This window comes from Phyllostomus hastatus, unplaced genomic scaffold (genome assembly GCF_019186645.2).
Source record: "Phyllostomus hastatus isolate PE091 unplaced genomic scaffold, TTU_PhHast_1.1 phas_scaffold_317, whole genome shotgun sequence".
Taxonomy (NCBI): domain Eukaryota; kingdom Metazoa; phylum Chordata; class Mammalia; order Chiroptera; family Phyllostomidae; genus Phyllostomus; species Phyllostomus hastatus.
The window spans coordinates 13152499-13172425 of record NW_025334023.1 but is presented as its reverse complement, the minus strand read 5'-3'; the positions used below and the strand labels follow the sequence as shown (position 1 = coordinate 13172425).

Here is a 19927-nt window from a genome sequence, read left to right as displayed (position 1 = left end):
TTCATTATAAATAGTAGCAGGTTAAAGAAGAGTAGGCTTGAACTGTGGAACAGCCAGCTCTGAGGGCCATTTAGTGTCCTCAGAGGAAAGATGTGTAGGAGGTGCTATGCAAACCTCTAAATGTTTGTTATAAAAATTTCTAATCAAACTATTTCATATTGGAATCATAGATTAATCTATGAATTTTTAAGTGATAAGGAGGCTCAGAGACCATTTTGGGCCCACTGTCATACTTTGATTACTTGAATATAGTAATATAAATTGTACTTTCATTTTTGTTACTCATGCCATGCAAGCAAATGGATAGCTGAATACTTGGAATTTTGACTTTAAATGTAATTATGGCCTTTAGAAATAACAACTTGTTTAAAAATGAACCAAAGTATAAATCAAATGGACAACTGATATATTTCAGATCCCAAAGAAAATTTATAAGGAAAAGTTGTTGTTTTCACTTTGCATCTTTATTTCTTAGAAAAAAGACTTCATCATTTTATATGTGATGAGGCTTTCTGGGCTCCTGACATCTTCACTGAATTTGACTGAAACTTCCTTCTCTTGAAAATGAATTGGCATCTTCTTGCTCTCCACACGCATGAGCTTCACTTTCAGAGGGCCCAAGTTTGCATAACTCTATGGTGAGCAGATACAGAAGAAAGTAGGAGAGATTATTCAGCAAGTTACCCTATGACAGATTTCATTTCCCTCCTAATTGCCTGAATGTTGTATAACATGTGACATAGGAGAACTACTAAAAATAAAAAACCACTCAATAAACCTATATAGCCACTGGGACATAGCAGGCAAGATCTCCCAAAGGGCAGTCAGAACATCTGACAGGTTTGTCTTTCAGGGGACCTGGTGGAGGGGCACCAGCTAGATAGACTGGGGAGCTACAGGCTCTATAAGCTCTTCAATTGCTAAATGAAACTGTTGGCTATAGATAGAATATAACTATAGCAGAGTTTTCTATATTATTCAAGAACAAAGGGAAATATCTGCAAACATCACCTTGACTATTAATATTCTAACAGCGAGCAAATTCTTTTTAAAGAAAAAAAAGATTTCATTCATTTTTATTTTTAGAGAGGGAAGGGAGGGAGAGAGAGAGAGAGAGAAACATCAATGTGCGGTTGCTGGGGGTCATGGCCTGCAACCCAAGCATGTACCCTGACTGGGAATCGAACCTGCGACACTTTGGTTCACAGCCCATGCTCAATCCACTGAGCTACGCCAGCCAGGGCTAAATTCTTATGAATTTTGTACTTTTCAAGGGCCTCTAGCTACTATATAAATAAAACTTATAATATTCTGCCAAACTAACTGTAGTTTGATATCAGTAAAAGGAATTAAAAGTCTACATGAAATCCCACAGACACCCTCAAACTAGGCTGAAACAGCTCAGGCCTTCCCTGATGTTCCTTCCTCTTGGGAGACTTCCCAAGTCATAATGTTTTCTTTTGAATTCCTTCAGTGCTTCAACAAACCTTTCCTGAGTTCTGACTATGTGCCAAGCTATGTGTCAAATGCTGGGGTGCAATGATAAGCTCACAGACTGGTCAGAGAGACAGTAGAGATGGTACATTCCTCTTGCACAGTAATTAATAATATTCTTATGTCTTCTATTAGCATGTAAGTGATTTTAGGGCAGGGCCTGCCGTATAGGCATCTTTGAGACTTCATTTCTTCCTGTTCACCCCATTAAGTCCCCAAGCATCTAACAAGTACCTGGAATGTCATGGGGTCCTCAATAAACATGTATTAGAATTTTTGAATATCAAAAAATGAAAGAAGTCGATGTTTTATCACCCAATAATGCATACAACTGTATTTAGTTTTTTAATATATAATTATAGAACTATCATAAGTGAAAGAGAGGAGAAAAGCAAATTGATAGACATCTACCACATATTTCAGAACCATAACACACTGTGTTAATCTGCTCAGACTGCCATAACAAAACACACAGACTAAGTGGCTTAAACAACAGAAATTCATTTCTCACAGTTTTGGAGGGTGGAGAGTTCAAGACCAGTGTGCTAGCATTATTGGGTTCTGGGGAGAGTTCTCTTTCTGGCTTGCAGATGGGCTCCTTCTCACTATGTCCTCATAAGGTAGAGCCTAATGTTATAAGGACACAGTCCTATGAGATTAGGGCCTCATCTTTATGACCTCATCTAACCTTAATTATCTCCTAAGGAACCCATCTCCAGACATAGTCACATGGGGTGTAAGGGCTTCAACATATGAAGGTGGGGGCAGAGGCAGAAAGACATAAATTCAGTCCATCACATACACAATGCCATTTTCATCACATCAAAAATTTACGTAATTGGCAAGAAAGTCATTCAACCAAATAGTTTCCAATTTTGGAACTTTGCAGACAATTGTCCACTAGCCTGAGGTCATTATAACATACTTGGTGTCATGATTCCAAGATACTCATGGGGGTGTTTGAATGCCATAGGAACTAGAACTTCAATCTTTAACTGTGTCACTTGATGGCAGCAGGACTGAGTTTTAGTTAGTTAAAGTTTTTTGTGGATTTATCCAGTTTCTACTGCTTTCTTATATCACTCTTTCTCCTATAAGACTTTAGGTTATAGGAGAACTTTTTAAGATATTGGTAGTACTGAGAAGGATAATAGCAAAGGGTTGATGTGAGAGTAATTGGAATGTACCAAAAGGTTTTATATTTTAAACAATTTCTAAAATTGTTTTATTGATTATACTCTTACAGTTGTCCCAATGTTTCCCCCTGTGTCCCCCTCCACCCAGCACTCCCCATTCCCTCAGGCAACCCCCCCGCCATTGTTCATGTCCATGGGTCATGTGTATAAGTTCTTTGGCTACTCCATTTCCTATACTGTACTGTACATCCGCATGGCTATTCTGTAACTACCTATGTGTACTTCTTAATCCTTTCACCTCTTCACCCATTCTCTCATACCTCCCTCATACCTGCTCTCCAAAATGCTCTCCAAGTCCATGATTCTATCTCAGTTCTTCTTGTTTGCTTAGTTTGTTTTTTAGATTCAATTGTTGATAGATGTGTTTATTGCCATTTTATTATTGATAGTTTTTATCTTTTTCATAAATAAGTCCCTTTAACATATCATATAATAATGGTTTGGTGATTATGAACTCCTTAAGTTTTTCTTGTCTGGGAAGTTCTTTATCTGCCCTTTGATTCTACATGATAGCTTTGCTGGGTAGAGCAATCTTGGTTGTAAGTACCTGCTTTTCATGACTTTGAATATTTTTTGTCAATCACTTCTAGCCTGCAAAGCTTCTTTTGAGAAATCAGCTGAAAGTCTTATGGGAACTCCCCTGTAGATAACTAACTTCTTTTCTCTTGATGCTTTTAATATTCTCTCTTCATATTTAACCTTTGCCATTCTAATTATGATGTGTCTTGGAATGGGCCTCTTTGCATCCATTCCTTGTTCAGGACTCTCTGTGCTTCCTGGACTTACATATCTATTTCCTTTGCCAAAGTAGTGAAGTTTTTTCATTATTTTTCCAAATAGATTTCCAATTATTTGCTCTTTCTCTTCTCCTTCTGGCGCCCCTATGATGTGAATGTTGGAATGCCTGAAGTTGTCCCACTGGCTGCTTATGCTATCCTTGTCTTTTTGGACTCTTTTTCCTACTTGTTGTTTTGATTATTTTTGTTTGTTTGTTTTTATTTTGCTTCCTTATGTTCCAAATCATCTATTTGATTCTCACCTTCATTTCTTCTACTGTTGTTTCCATGTATTGTTATTTATTTCAATTAGTGTATCCTTTGTTTCTGACTGGATCTTTTTTATGCTGCTGAGGTCCTCACTAAGTTCCATGAGCATCCTTATAAACAGTGTTTAGAACTCTCCATCTGATAGATTGCTCATCCCCATTTCCTTTAGCTCTTTTCTGGAGTTTTGATCTGTTCTTTCATTTGGCTCATGTTTCTTTGCCCCCCCCCCCTTATTTGGGCAGCCTCCCTGTGTTTGTTTCTATGTATTAGGTATAGTTGCTGTGACTCCATCTTGGTAGCGTGTCCTAATGTAGTAGTTGTCCTGTAGGGTCCAGTGGCACAGATTCCCCTATTACCCAAGCTGTGTACTTGAGGTGCACCCTTTGTGTGGGTGGCTGAGTACCCTGTTTTTGTAGTTGAGGCTTGGTTGCTGTTGGCAGATCAATGGGAGGAATTTACCTAGGCCAGTCAGCTGCAAGGACTGGCTGTGACCATTGACCACCAACCTTTGCTCTCTGTGGAGATCAACTGTGCAGCGGCAGGATGTTGGTGCTCTGACATGGTCTGTAGCTGTCCACTGGGCATACAGGCTCTGGGGTTTCCTGGGTGGTGCAAGCCAATGTCAGTCCCCACCTGTATTCTATCCAGGGCCACCCTGCTTGAGCTACAAAGCATCTGAGATGCTACTTATTCTGGGCTTGGAGATTCCCAGGCAAAGCCAAGCTGTGAATCTGAGTTGGCTGCTGTGAGTGCTGTGGCTGGGGCCACTTAACAAGAGATACAAGGAGTCTGGACTCACTGAGTCTGACTGTTGCTTGTTTGAGAGGATTTAGGAGGTTGTGAAGCATGAGCCAAAAACAGCCTTTCATATGGAAAAGCCACTGTCAATAGCTGTAATTTGGGTGGGACAGAGCCTCAGGGCATCTCCGGGGTGGAACAAACAGTGTTATACAGGTTGATGGAGTCTCAGATATGGCAACTGCCTGCCAGCTCTGTGGCTCTGTGTGGGGAGTATTAAGAAAAAGGATAATGGCCTCTGCCTCCCTATCTGTCTGGGAGGATGCTGTCCCCTAGCTCTCACCTTGATGCCAGACAGTTCAGTTCTTCTCTGTATGCTACTGATGCCTTTCTTTCTGCTACCCCAGTGCTAGAACTCAGAGGGAGTGAGTCTGAGTAAGTCCGTGTATGAATTGTTTAAGAGGAACTGATGGGTCTCCAGAAGTTTCTTTCACTGACTAAGTCCCTGATAGTTTTTGCAGCCAGAAGTTATGGGTATTTTTCTTCCTTGCACTGGAACTCTGGGCTGGGGTGCCTGGTACGGTGCTGGGACCTCTTGCACCCAAGATATCCCTCCTGAATTTTTACCCACCATACATGAATGTGGGATCAGCTTGTTCCACATTTCTGCTCCTCTTACTAGTCTGGATGGATGTGGTTTCCTTAATTCCGTAGCTGTCAGACTTCCATTCAACTCAATTTCTGATGGTTCTGAGTAATGGTCATTCTATAATTTAGCTGTAATTTTGATGTGGTTGTGCAAGGAGGCAAGTTGCATTTCTCTATGCTGCCATTTTGACTGGAAGTCAAAATTTAACAATTTTGCTACAAACTTTTTAGGCTAAAACTCCTTGTTTTGTATTCAAAATTTATGCTTCCTTTGCTCAAGTTTCAAATTACTTGCAATCTTGTCACTGGACCTCAACACAACCTCCAGGGAGAGCTGGCTCCCTTAGTTCTCCAACATCACATGCAGGCCCTCCGAGCTGAGCTTAGGCATTCCCACTCCTGAGAGAATTCAGTGGTCACATCCTGGAATGACAGCCATCCCTGAGAAAGAGCCATTGCTGAACCCTCTCTCTTTTCTCTTCCTCCTCTTCTGGGCTCCTTCCTTAGGCAGCAAGAGCCTTTAGAACTCAATCTGAAAGGTGTGGCCATGTGGGCTCAAGGCTGAGAAGCTGAGGGTAGGGAGCAGTCTCAGAGTCATTTTAAACCCCAAGGGAAGTGCCTAAGAGTCTCTCAGCACAACCTGAACTTAGATCGGGGAGGGATGGCTGAGGGGATGTCAAGGCCCGTGATGACTGCCAGACCTTGTATGAAGAAGGGGGCTGTGAAATGGAGGTTCAAACTAAAAAGACAGAATCTCACACCCCACAGGGTGAACTTCGCTCATGGCTCTTGGCTTCCTCATCCGTAGGAAATGGCACTTGGAGGGAGAAGGCAGGATGTACCAAAAGTTTAAAAAATATAAATGCTTGAATACTCTGGGTTTTATATAATGGTATATATGGCAGTTTGTGCTTTCCAAAGATGGCCACACTAATATATATCCTAGCCCACATGGTTTTCTGACAATGTGATGCCAACCTTCTTCTTTCAGGATGTACAAGCTACATTTCCTCCACTTGGGTGGAACTTTATAACTACATTAACCAATAGATTATGAGGGAAGGCATGGTGTATGATTTCCAAGGCTAAGTCATGCAAAACATTGCAGCTTTTACATTAGCCTTTGGGATTGGTTGCTCTTGGAGAAGCCAGACACCATAACATAGGGACAAGAAGAGTGCCTTGTAATGAGGCCCCTGTGAAAAGGAACTGAGGCCCCTAGCTAGCCAGCATCAACCTGCAAGCCTTGTGAGTGAGTCCCCTTGGAAATGGGTCCTCCTGCCCCCACCAAGCCTTCATGTGACTGCAGCTGCCTAAGAGTCCAAGTGACGAGTGTGCAGTGGGGCCCTTCCCAATGTTCTAACCAACACAAGCCCTGCAAGAAAATAAGCAATTATTGTTATAAGCCACTAAGTCTGGGTGTAATTTGTTATGTGGCATTAGATAACTTACATGGTATACTAGTAATAGAGGTCTATAAGTGAATGTAGGTAGCAAATTGGGCAAGGTAGGGATAAAAATAGTATCCAATGAGAGATGTGAAAGGTGGACAAATTTTACTAATAACTGCAAATAGAATGTTTCAATATCCATATTTTAGGTTAGTTTTTTCCATTAACAAAACAGCATTATCTTAGTAGTCAAAATTATTCACTCCTGAATCTTACCTTGAAATCCTGCTCATCCTCATATAGTAAGTATTTCAAATCAGAGGCTCCAAACTCTGGACATGAGCTAACTTCATCTGCTTCCAGATGCTGGTCAGATCTGACGCTATCCTCATGACTCAGCTGTAAGGCACTGATCTGAACTGATGAGCTCATCATGTCTTTACTTTCTACTTCTGTGGGCTCCAATTTGGACTCCTCTGGGATGAATGAAAATAAATTAATTATGTATATATTTTGGACAGATAAAAATAAACATATAATACATACTTTGTCACATGTGTAATTTGAAAGACCTTTGAGAATCTCCTATGGGAGATGAATTTGAGAATAAGAAATGTAGAATCTATGTATTAATGTTAGAGTGAACCCCATTATCTGAAATGCTATCTAGGTTGTATTTCCTTCTGTTGGTGAATAAGTTACAGTGGTCATGGGAAACTTTGTGTGTGTTGGTATTTTGGTTGGTTGGCTAGGTTGGAAACCACACCAGTGTAGAAAATGCAGCATCCTTTTCCAACAGTATCTATGTAATTCCCTGTGAAACATGGTGACTTCAATGTGAAAATAGGACAGGAGAAAGAAGACAGGTTAAGACAAGTGCTACAAGAACAGAAGGAATATGGAGAAGGTGGTGTCTATCTATTCCCTGAACAGTTCTTGCATATGAAGTGTCTGTTCATAATAGATGCTCAATAAGTGTTTAAAAAAATAACCATTACAATAAAATAATACCTATATATATTTCTGGCAACTCCAAAGGCATTTCTTCAGGTGGTACTTCCTGTCCAGCTGCTTGGGTAAGATATAGTTGCCTAAAAGAATAAATAAGAAAAGTGGTCTGTCAGTCAACAAACACCATGCTACTGGCTCACTGGTGTCTATCCCTCTTCTAGGTGCTAGAGACACATAAGTGAAGATGAGACACAGTTTCTATCCTTGAGGTGTATAAGACCCAGTGGGGTGGCAGGCAGTCTTACAGTATTTTAGGGTGATGGTTTGTGCCATGATGGGTCTTGGGGTGAAGGAAGGCCATTCCATGACAAGAGAATAACACACCATAAAGTCCCAGAAATGAGAGTGAGCATGACACTGGTTAGGTCACTGTTGTAGTAATCCAGGTGAGTAATGTGAGTGGCCTCGATGGGATGGTTTTAAAATAAAGAGAAAAAGAGAAAGAGCAAGCCATAGGAATCCAAGATGACATCTAGGCTCTGGCTTTCACTGAGTGGCGTGCTTCAGCTACAAGGCTGGTGAGCTCCACCCGCAGATACAGCTCTCTGCTGCCCTTTTCAGAGCCCCACTAAATTTTCAATCAGAAAATAGAATGCCCTGAAAGCTCTGTATGGCCTTTCCATGAGGTTTGCACGAGCAATGGGGCCCCTGAAGGTATGTAAACAACCCCTCCTGTTTAGCAGCTCAGCACCAAAGCACCTGGTTTACACCTGTCAGTTATTTACAGGACATGGATAAAGTGTTATTCAAAATGCTGAAAGCTCCAAAAAATAATATAACTATTACATAAAATATTTATACCTGTAAACCTTCTTCAGACTTAACTCGGCAAAGGTTAGTTTCATATGTAGCTCTGGTCTGCTGGTATACATGACTCAGGCCATAGAATTCTTTTTTTTTTCTTTTTTTTTATTAGTTATGCTATTGCAGCTTTCCCAATCCCACCCCCCCCTTATCCTCCCTCCACACTGCATCACCCAACCCTCCAGCATTCCCCCCGTCCTTAGTTCACGTTCATAGGTTGTACATATAAGCTCTGTGGGTCCTCTGTTTCCTACATCATTTTTTATCTCTCCCCATCTATTTTATGCCTACTAATTATGCTTCTTCTTCCCTGTATCTTTTCCCTCCTATTCCTCCCTTCCTCCTCTCCAATGAACTCCCTCTGTGTGATGTCCATTTCTCTGATTCTGTTCCTGTTCGGGTTGTTTGCTTAGTTTTTGTTTTCGTTCTTCTAGGTTCATTTGTTGATAGTTGTGAGTTTGTTGTCATTTTACTGTTCATATTTTTTATCTTCTTTTTCTTAGATAAGTTCCTTTAACATTTCATATATTAAGGGCTTGGTGATGATGAACTCCTTCAATTTGACCTTACCTGGAAAGCACTTTATCTGTCCTTCCATTCTAAATGATAGCTTTGCTGGATAGAGTAATCTTGGATTTAGGTCCTTGCCTTTCATGACTTCAAATACTTCTTTCCAGCCCCTTCTTGCCTGTGAGGTTTCCTTTGAGAAATCAGCTGATAGCCTTATGGGAACTCCTTTTTCTCCTTATCTCTGTCTCCTTATCTCTTGCTGCTCTTAGAATTTCTCTTTGTCTTTAATCTTGGGTAATTTAATGATGGTAGGCCTTGGTGTGTTCCTCTTTGGTCCAACTTCTTTGGGACTCTCTGGGCTTCCTGGACTTCCTGGAAGTCTATTTCCTTTGTCACATTGGGGAACTTTTCCTTCATTATTTGTTCAAATAAGTTTTCAATTTCTTGCTCTTGTTCTTCTCCTTATAATTTGGATATTGGAATGTTTCAGATCGTCCCAGAGAACCCTCGGCCTCTCTTCATTTTTTTTGATTCTTGTTTCTTCATTATAATCCAGTTGGATGTTTGTTTCTTCCTTATGTTCCAAATTGTTGCTTTGAATCCTGGTTTCCTTCTTGTCACTGTTAGTTCCCTGAATATTTTGCATTATTTCATTTTGTGTATCTTTCATTTGTTCTTTCATTTTTCGACCAAGCTCAATCTTTTCTGTGAGCATTTTGATTACCAGGGCTTTAAACTCTCCATCAGATAGGTTGGCAATTTCCTCATCACTTAGTTCTCTTTCTGAGATTTTGCTGTGTTCCTTCATTTGGGCCATATTTCTTTGTCTTGGTGCAGCTGGTAAGTTGTAAGGGGGTGGGGCCTTAGGTATTCACCCAGGCAGGGCAACCCTCTTTGCTGAGCTGCTGGTCTGGTTGTTCTGATTGATTTTTTTTTTAATTCCTTGGTTGTTGGAGTTCCATGCAGTTTGATGTTCTGGCAATTTTGGTTGTTTATTGATTTTAGATTGGTTGTTATCCTCCTTTTGGTTGTGCGAGAAAGCAAAGTTGTTTCTACGTACACCTCCATCTTGGCCAGAACTCCAGGCCATAGAATTCTCTTCTGGTTTTACCACTTTGAATAATTAAGATCTTACTAAGTGCCATAACTATTGTAAATCTGTTTCTCTTCATCATTAGTTTATTGTCACTTACATATGACCATAGGGCAGCAATGCTTGATATTTAACAATATAGAAAATACTTTAAAACATGTTATTATATGAAGTTAGTGTTAGAAAGATTTGTAGGTATTAGTCCACTTAGCCTCAACCCTGCGACAGCTGAGTTCCTGGGCAGTTACCTCTGGGTGGCATTCACCTCATCTAATGAAGCAAACAAATGCTGTGGCATTCTGTGTGAATTGTGAAGGGAAAATGTTGGGGGAACTCTGGATGGCAAATGGAGTAATCACTCCATTACCTAGAAAACCCCATTCTTCATCCAAATATGAAAATAGAACTTTTTATATGTCCACCGAGGACAGTTATGCCTATTTCTCAGCACACTACTAGTATTATACAGTACTCAATTCTCAACAAAAGAGGCAAAAGAGCAATTGCCATGAAATGTACAATATGTATTACATTTCTTTGACTTAAAAATGGGTACAGTAATAGCTCCTGAATATATATATAAGGTTTTCCTCTGGATAAAAAGTGTAACTGTTAAGTGTTTCCTCTGTTTCTTTCTGGAGATTTTTCTAAAATGTTCTAAAAAGTTGCCTCAGTGAGTTTACAGTCTAGCAAGGAAGCAGACATTAAATGAGGAATCACCAGTGGGATGAAATGATGGTTACAAGGGGAGAGTTTGGGGTGCTACCACAGCACGCACTGGGGCACCTAACCCAGTTCTTACAAACGTGTCCCATGCTGTTCCTTTTTCTTTGGACAGCTATTGATTTAATTTCTCCCAACTCTGAAGCAAGACTAAGCACTCATGTCTGCCCCTCAAAAAAGCCAAACCACAGAGCATTGATGACAAATGTGGATTTTACTGAAGATTTTTGTGGGGAAGACAGAGGATAGGGTAAAACTGCACATGACACAACAAACAAGTTAATGAAAATCCCCATTAAAAGTTTCTCATCTCCTTTCCTGTCCTTGACACGTTTTCTTTGGTCAGTGAAAGAATTCCCCTTTGTTATAGTTGGCACTTCACATTCTCATCAGCACCAAATCAGATACACCAGACTGAGCTGACTGAAGTAGGAAGTGGGGCTGGACACTTACAGGGTAGCTCTTTTCTAAGGTTTGGCTGGTTCAGAAAGGAGGTCAGTAGACAGCAGGTGGAGCAATGGTTAGAAGCCACAACACCAGCAACAGCTGGCAGAGATTAGACATGATTACACAGAAGGGGACAGTTAGGACAGGTAGCAAGGATTAGAGCTGAAGCAGGAGGGCGGTGCTGGAGACCTGATCATAGAGAGGAGGGCAGGCAAGAGAGAGCATTGCCTTTTGGGGGACAATGAGGCTCCACCTGCTAGGGGCCCTCAAGGGCATCAGCTTAAGAGCTTCTGGCAATACAGAAGTCCACCAAACAACCAGTTCATTCAGCTTGACTGCCCGCATCACCTACAATGGTATTTTCCTCTCCAGGGCCTCTTTCTCTATCCTGCCCCACCCAGTTTCTCCCTATGAAGTAAGTGCACTATCTTTCCATTTCTCCAATCTTGTATCCTGACCCCTATCCCTTAACCCACCAAACAAAACCCTTACAACTTACCTGCATCCACCCTTCTTGGGACACATTAGGAAGTTCATAAACAATTCTTTATTGTACTCAAATAGTATTTTTCTACACCACACAAGCAACTACTTGGGTGGAAATGTTTTCCTGGCCCTTCCACTGTGTGGAACTTCTTTGCCTTCATTCCTAGATGCAGACATTTCTCTCCCATCTTGCACACATACATCCTATATTTGTGTGATTTCTTCCCCCTCTCTGCCTAAACATGCTACTATTTAGATTATTTCTTATTTCTGACTACTTGTCTAAATCATAAATGCCACTTTGAGTTTTAGTTCCATCATATTCAGGGCCCTGGTTTTCCATCAAAATTGGTGTATAAAGAAGTCTTTGTCAGGTAAGAAAAAACCTACAATACAAAGTCATGTACACATGTGGTTTCTCTTGTGCAGATATAAATGTGACTTTGAATGCCAGGCTATTTTCTCTGCCTAGAAAGTAGTTTGACTCTTCTATTAAGTATCAAAGGAAACAATTCTATCTTCTACAAAGTAACTAGAAACCCAGAACACTTCCAGGAAGCTGCCACAAAACTGATCACTCTCTCGTTTGTGCAAACTTCGTATCTCATACACCTTCTGCTGCACTGTTCTGCATTTATTTTGATTCCCATATTCCCTGTTGGCCTGGAGGCTTCTGAAGGTCACCACTTGTGGCATTCATAGTAAGTGTTGGCTATTATGACTACAGTGTATTGCTAGAAAAAGCAAGTCAAAGTTTGCACTGTACCAGTGGTCGATTGTATTAATAATATACCTTCATCATGCCCATTTTGTGGGTTCCTTTCTTTTCAACTACTGCAATTTGACTGGAGCATGAAAGAATTAAATCATCCTTAAAAACAGCTTTTTACAGTTACAAATATTTACCAAATACTTTCTAGCTATGTCAATAAGTTTCACCTGGGTATTTTGAGATCCACAAGTCTACAGTTGAATAGTTGATCAATGAGCACCAAATTTTCTTCTTCCAGTTTATGAATAGCTTTTTCCATTATTTCAACCTCCTTCCTATGATTTGCAACCTGTTCTCAGAAGAAGAGAATGGATGGTTGGCACTTGTTTAGTTTTATTTAGTCTTCTATGAGCAATTCAACTCCTAAAATTGCTTTTGCCTGAGAGGAAGATCTATGCTGCATTATTTATTACTGGGTTTGCTTTGTTTTTCCTCTCTAGAAAGGAATGGATGTGACTCTTTTCCAGGTCATGTGCACAACTTGTTTGCAGGGTTAGGCAGCTGTTACTGAATGGCAGTAGTTGTCCTTTCCTACTCTCTAAAAACTTTACCTATAGACGAGGCTATAGGCAGAGATAAGAAAATAAGATTAATTAATTATCAGTATGGTATATTAATAGCTAAATGAGGATATATATGTATATAAGGTTAATTATAAACAACACAGAAAACTAATAATACTGGGAAAAAAGTAAGTTATGATATTTTAAACAAGTATAGGTCTAGAGCTCTTTCTATAAGCCACTGTAATATAATTTTATTTTCTTTTGGTACTGAGGCTGTTGTGAGAAATATCAGGTAGATGAAATATTATTCATTCATTCATTCAATTATACAATATGTCTACTATGTGTCAAAAACTATAGTACACTTTTTTAAAAAGAATCATCAAGATAAAATAGCCTTTCAGTGTCTCTTGGCCTACTGAGAAAGAGAGGGTGATAAAAACAGGAGAGTGTGTGATAAAGCCATAGGAAGCTGTCCAGGTGTGGTGGGAGGAGACACAGGCTCAGCCCGTGTCTGCCAGGTGTCAGCGGTGGAGGGTAGTGAGGGAGAATTAACAGAATTCTTTTTTAAGATTTTATTTTTTTATTTATTTTTAAAGAGAGAAAGGAGGGAGATAGAGAAAGAGAGAAACATCAATGTGCGGTTGCTGGGGGTCACGGCCTGCAACCCAGGCATGTGCCCTGACTGGGAATTGAACCTGCGACACTTTGGTTCGCAGCCTGTGCTCAATCCACTGAGCTACGCCAGCCAGGGCTAGAATTAACAGATCTTGAAGGCTATGTAGGGTTTCCCTAGGTAGAAAGGAGACTGTACGTTCTAGGCAGAAGGAACTACATATGTAAAAGCACAATTATTCTTGTGCGGCTAGATACAAAGTGGGAATCGGAAGAAGTAGGAGGAGAACTGGACAATGAAGGAAGAGGCAAATAATGTTAAAGAGTCTGGCTTTTGTCTTGCAGGTGATGGAAGGTCATTAACAGGCAGTAGTATGACTAATTCAAATATGAGCGAAATTTGCTGGCTACCTTGATACAGTTCTGATCAGTTCTTAAAAAGTGTATTTTGATAACTTCTGTCTAAAGATGGCTTGATAGTAGGAAGAATATATAGAAAAATGTTACCAGATAAATCTGCAACTCACCTCTCTCCCTCCCGAAATGGGAAAAATTAATGTATCTTGAGGAAACATGAGACAAGAAAGCCGTGGGGGTTAGATGCAGTATCTCTTGTTAGGAGTTGCCCAGAGTGTAATGAAGATGAGTACTTAGAAAGAGATGAGTAACATCTTTGGTTTGTAATTGAGTTTTAATTATTGTGTTTTAGAATCTGGAAGGATTCAGTGTATGACTACATGCATACCTCTGTCACATAAGTCATTTATTAAATGCTTGAATTCTTACTATGACAAGGTTCTGCGCTAGATGTAGAGGGATACAACAGCGAATTAGGCATGGCTTCTCTCAAGAGAGTCTATAATCCAGGGAACAAATATGCAAATAATTATAATATAAAACAATACCAGTGTCATAGAAATGCTCAAATATTACTGTGGCTTTGAGTTAGAAAGAAGAGCATGTATTATCCACCTGCCTTAAATAATTTAGCAACACCATTAAGTCCATAATACTAGATTACAAAGCTAGGGGTTAGTGCTTTAGGATCACATATGTTGATTACAAGCTTGGTCACAAGCTTGAATGCCTTAAGGAAACATTTATAATTTTTAAACGTCAAGGGATGAGAAAAATTATAGAGTTATACACAGAAGGAATGAATAGAACATTTGGAAATGTTTGACCTAAGGGCTTGGCATGCTTGGGAGGCAGCATACACAGTTCTTGGTCTCGTTCCAAACCTGGGAATGAGGGCCCTTTCAGGGAGTTAAATCCAACCTTTCAAACTAAGGATATCTGATGACATCACCTACCCCTTTAGAGCAATAAGTAAGGTACTCATAAGGTGCTGTCTCCTTCCCAGCCTTTTGAATATTAGGAAAATGGAAACTAGTTTCTTTTATAACCAAACAGATACATTTAGATTTTCTGGAGTAAGAAAGTGAAGAGGAGGAAGTAGAAGACCACCTTTCCTTCCTGACCCTGCTCTTCCCCAAATACACAAGAAAGGTACTTAAGAAATTGAGACAGATAATTTACTTAAAACTTAATAGTTAATAATTTAGTCAAGGATCTAGGATCCCGAAAAAAATGTATGTTCTTGAAATTTTCCCCTGCAAAATCCAAATTAGCATCATGCCTCCTCACACTTGAAATGCTGATTGCTAACCTGTTTGCATCCTTTCATCTAATTTTTCTGGCTTTCCATTTAAGTCAGTCTAAATTGCTTAGAAATTTCAGTTTTCTTCATTTTCCTCTTTAGCATGCTAAATAAAACCAGGCAATGAAAGGCATGCACTAGGACATCTCGTGGCCACCCCAGAGGTCTAAGCTTTTGGTTACTGTCCAGAGAGAGTTAAATGAAGAAATATTTTCAGGAGTTCCATTATTAAGTATTCCTGTTACTGATTCAAAATCTTCCTCAAAGAGATTAATTTCTTTAATAAATATATAAATTAGAACACACAGATTGTTCTTTATCCAGGAAGTTTTCAATTCTCTTGATAGAACTTATATCTAGAAATGGCTTTAATTAATTTTGTGAGTAAATTTAACAATGCTAAAATGAATATTTATTGAAATAAAGATAATCTATTAATTTCCTTAAAATAATTTGTCTTTTATTACTAAGCTCTTTTTGCTCATTATTCAATTAAACTTGACATTTTTTTCTGTCTTTTACTTCCAGAGAAGTAAAAATATAAAATGAAATGAAATGTCATTTGTGGCTTGAGTAGGAAAGATCAAGGCACAAACAGGCTTACTTATTAGTCAAATATAAATTTTTATGATAATTTCTCTAAAGCTAATATCTATGACATCTTATAAAATATAAGATTTGAACTGTTAAATTATCACTAGAATCATACTATTGATTTAATAAAAGTACTAAATACCTTCCTAATATTTTTAAACTATTGAGTCCCCCTTAAGTTTTTTAATTAATACTTGTTTTTGAAGTTAAAATTGTTTGATAATTTTAGAGCAATCAAAATACAACATAAAAATGGTATTTTGGTTATACAAAGAGCTTATATGACTCCACTCTAAGAAGACAAGCAACCCAATTAAAAAATGGGAAAAGGACTTGAATAGACACTTCTCCAAGGAGGACATACAGAAAATCCAAAGACACATGAAACAATGTTCAATATCGCTAGCTATCAGAGAGATGCAAATTAAAACCACAATGAGATACCACTTCACACAAGTCAGAATGGCCATCATAAACAAAGCAACAAACAACAAGTGTTGGAGAGGTTGTGGAGAAAAGGGAACCCTAGTGCACTGTTTGTGGGACTGCAGACTGGTATAACCACTATGGAAAACAGTATGGAATTTCCTCAGAAAACTGAAAATGGATCTGCCTTTTGACCCAGCAATTCCATTGCTGGGATTATATCCTAAGAACCCTGAAACACCAATCCAAAAGAACCTATGCACCCCAATGTTCATAGCAGCACAATTTACAATAGCCAAGTGCTGGAAGCAACCTAGGTGACCATCAGTAAATAAATGGATCAAAAAACTATGGTACATTTACACAATGGAATTCTCTGCAGCAGAAAGAAAGAAGGAGCTCCTACCCTTTGCAACAGCTTGGGTGGAGCTGGAAAGCATTGTGCTAAGTGAAATAAGCCAGGCAGTGAAAGACAAATACCATATGATCTCACCTTTAACAGGAACCTAAACAACAAAACAAACAAGCAAAATATAGCCAAAGATACTGAAATAGAAGACAGGTTGACAGAGACCAGAGGGGAGAGGGGAGGGAATTTCAGGGGAATTTCAGGGGAGAATGGGAAGGGTTTACAGGAACAAACACAAAGGACACATGGACAAAAACTAGGGGCGGGGGTGGAAATGGGAGGGAGGTGGGGAGGGAGGGAGGGGTGGGTGGGCTAGGATGGGAGTAAAGAGGGAATGATTAAAATAAAATTGGAAGGAAAAGAAAAGAATGGTATTTTGGTGTCTAAAAGCAATCATTGTATTTTAACCTTTTATGTCATTCATTTTAAGTTAATGGCTAACTTAAAAACTGAGTTTTAATCAAAGCTGCTTTCCAACCTTGTCATAATATTGCTTTGAAAAGTTATACCACTGGTAGTAGCCATTGCTTCTCTTCTCTGCTTTTGCTCTTTCTCACTTGCTAAATTATGGTTTTTGTGAAGCCAGTGTTAGATTCATCTTGAGCTTCCAATGACGGCTGATGTTCTTTCTGCTCTTCTCCAAGGCACTTGTTTTGCATCTTATTGGCACTTATTTGCATCTTATCCAGAGTGATGCTAGGATCCCTCTGATTTTCTTGAAGTACTTTTGGACACTTTCTATTCTGTTCCTGTTAGGTGTTTCCATATTAGTTCCTGTGTCTGAGCTTTTATTTCCTTTTCTACAGCTGTTTTCCTAAATTTGTTGAAGAGCTCATCTGAGGATTTCAGTACATCTGAAGTTTTGACTGGTTTGCCTAAACTTCTCCAAGAGTCTGCATTCTTGATTTTTATATCCTTGTGCACAGGAACCTGACACTCAGATTTTAATACCACCGTGTCATCAGCAGACCGATGCATCACAGGCCATTCTGGTGTTCAAAATTGCCTGAGGAGGCAGGGTTTGCAAAGGTGAAATACATTTCACACTCTGTAAATGTTTTAATTCTTGATGCTTAAATGCTAACTGTTAGTGATTTGGTGGTGTTCATCAAACTGATGAACAAGGGCAGTTGAACAAGGGGTTGCATCTTGTATAGAAAATTGTGTCTCTACTTCCTCTCTAAAAGGAGAATCATTCTGTTTAACTCCAGTGAATGTAGGTAACATTTCTGATTCGAAATCACTGCTACTGCTTTCAAACTCTGATGAGCTGCTGCTGCTGCTGCTGCTTTCACTCAGTCAGGAACACTTCCAACAGCCTTGGATGACAGAGTGTTCTCAGACTTTGTTTTATGTTTTATGGAATTTAACTGATTATCAACATCCAAGTTTTCCAGCTCCTGTTGTTTTCTATGAATGAAGCTCTTCTGCGGTCTTCATTATTTTCTTACCATGAGGTTTCAGTGGTCATTTTCTTAGACATGCAGCTACATGTTTTTCTAGTTCTCTCAGTGTTGTTGCTTTCAGTGTTTCAAAGTCCATTTCTCCAACTCATCAGGGTTGGAATTATTTGGTGAAGGCTCTCTTGATTGTATTACATGAACGAGTCTCCCAAGTTTATCTCCAGGGAGTTTGCTTATATCCACATTTAATTGCCTTTTTTCATCATAGTTCATGGGTTTAGCATTATCTTTATCCTCAGATTTCAGAGCGAAGACCTCTTGTTTCCTTCTGAAGACCTTCTTTGGCTGATTGCTCTTGGACTTTTCATTTCACTTGCTTAAACTTTCTTTTTGGATTTTCATCTCTGTTATTAACCATTTTTTTCTTTCCCCTTTTAGATGTCTCATTCTTTTTCTTTATCTTATGGAAAGGTACTTGGGACAAAACTTGTGGTTATTTGATGAACAGCTTTAAGCTGCTCCTGAAGCTTTTTAAGACCCTAAACTCATTCATCTTCAGAATCACCAGAAGAGTTACTTTCAGAAGAAGCTTCACTACTGCTTTCTCTACAAAGGGATTCTGTGGTGTCTGTTTTGATGTAACATACAGGCATACTCTGGACAGGTTCATCTGTGGTCTTTGCAAAATGCATTTCAAAAACATCCTAGAGCATCCTTGCCAGTCACTACTTCATGATCTGAAGCGTTTGTTGCAATTCATGAACGTTAATCTAATATCTGCAGCAAATTCATCCTTATATTCTTGGTTATCCATTTTTGCCTGACAGTTTCCAGATCCATTGGATTTTTCACAGTATCATAGTGACTGAAGTTATGAAGTCCTACCACATTAACATCAAGGGATTATAAAAGACCCATGAATACAAAAAGTGCTTCTTTACAAGGATTTCTTTAAGAATCTTACTACAGTGCCTTAATTGTTCTGTTACTCTAACACTTTTCACAGAAACTTTATATTATTGCTGAGAATCTGGTAAAACATTCTTCAGCAGTTCTTTTATAGGAGGTGTTTTTGCTGACTTTTTTTCTGTATGTGCTAGGGAACATTTCACCCCTAGCTTTAACTACTGAAGCTATAGGAGTTGTGTCTGCTTTCCTCTTCACACACCTTGTAACCTGAGCCACCAGGAGGTAAAGTTGGGTAGAGTACCTTGTGCCAGATGTAAAGGAGAGATAGATGTTTTAGGAATTACAAAGGACTCACTTGCTGCTTAAATACTTTTCCCAATGCTTCAGGGAACTTTTTCTTTAACAGAAGAAACTGCTAACATTCTGCTGATTGCCTTTCTTTATTCTTTCCTTACCACCCACAACTTGCTCTTCTTATGGCATCCAAAATAATTTCTGCCTAAACAACTCTAGTGCTTGTGTCATAAGAAGAATGTCATCTCCAGGCTTGCTGTAGAAATAATTTTAGAACATTGTGTTCTATACATTCTGAAGCCTGCACATAATACTTATGTTCTAAGTGCTTCTTAACTGTACGTAGCCCATTGGGTTCTTTAAAATGGTAAATAATCAGGCAACTTTAGTCTCACAGAAGGCACTGGCTGCCGAAAGGCCAGGAAAATCTGTGCTTCCATAAAGCCTTCACTACAACTTTTCAAAGATATTGCAGCTGATTTGTCAATCACCTGTTTGTCTTAGTATTTGTATACTCTGGTGGTGAAGGGTTAACAATGGCTGTGTGTCCACTCAGCAGAGACATTCTTAACTGCTTCAAGTCCTGATATTTGAATATTGTTGTGTTACAAGTACATATCCATTTCCTATACAAGTACTAAAAGCTCTTTCATTATGTTTGCCTTAGTTTTGGATGATTTAAGTTATTGCAATCTTTCACTGTATTTCTTTCAGCCTTTCTAAAGCACAAATCGGGGGCTAGAAGGGAAAGC

The 19927-nt window shown here is 39.2% G+C and overlaps 1 protein-coding gene and 1 pseudogene across 1 annotated transcript in view; both read right to left on the bottom strand.

Annotated features, from left to right (window-relative positions):
* Nucleotides 1-471: 471 nt before the first annotated feature.
* CCDC83 (coiled-coil domain containing 83) overlaps nt 472-19927 on the bottom strand; it is a 60718-nt gene continuing 41262 nt past the window's right edge. The window contains exons 9-12 of the mRNA XM_045817822.1: nt 12527-12648; nt 7525-7604; nt 6790-6989; nt 472-633 (exon numbers count right to left, since the gene is read on the bottom strand). Of these exons, the coding sequence (XP_045673778.1) occupies nt 472-633; nt 6790-6989; nt 7525-7604; nt 12527-12648 (564 nt within the window). The remainder of the gene's footprint in view (nt 634-6789; nt 6990-7524; nt 7605-12526; nt 12649-19927) is intronic.
* On the bottom strand, nt 17026-19740 carry LOC123805526 (annotated as a pseudogene).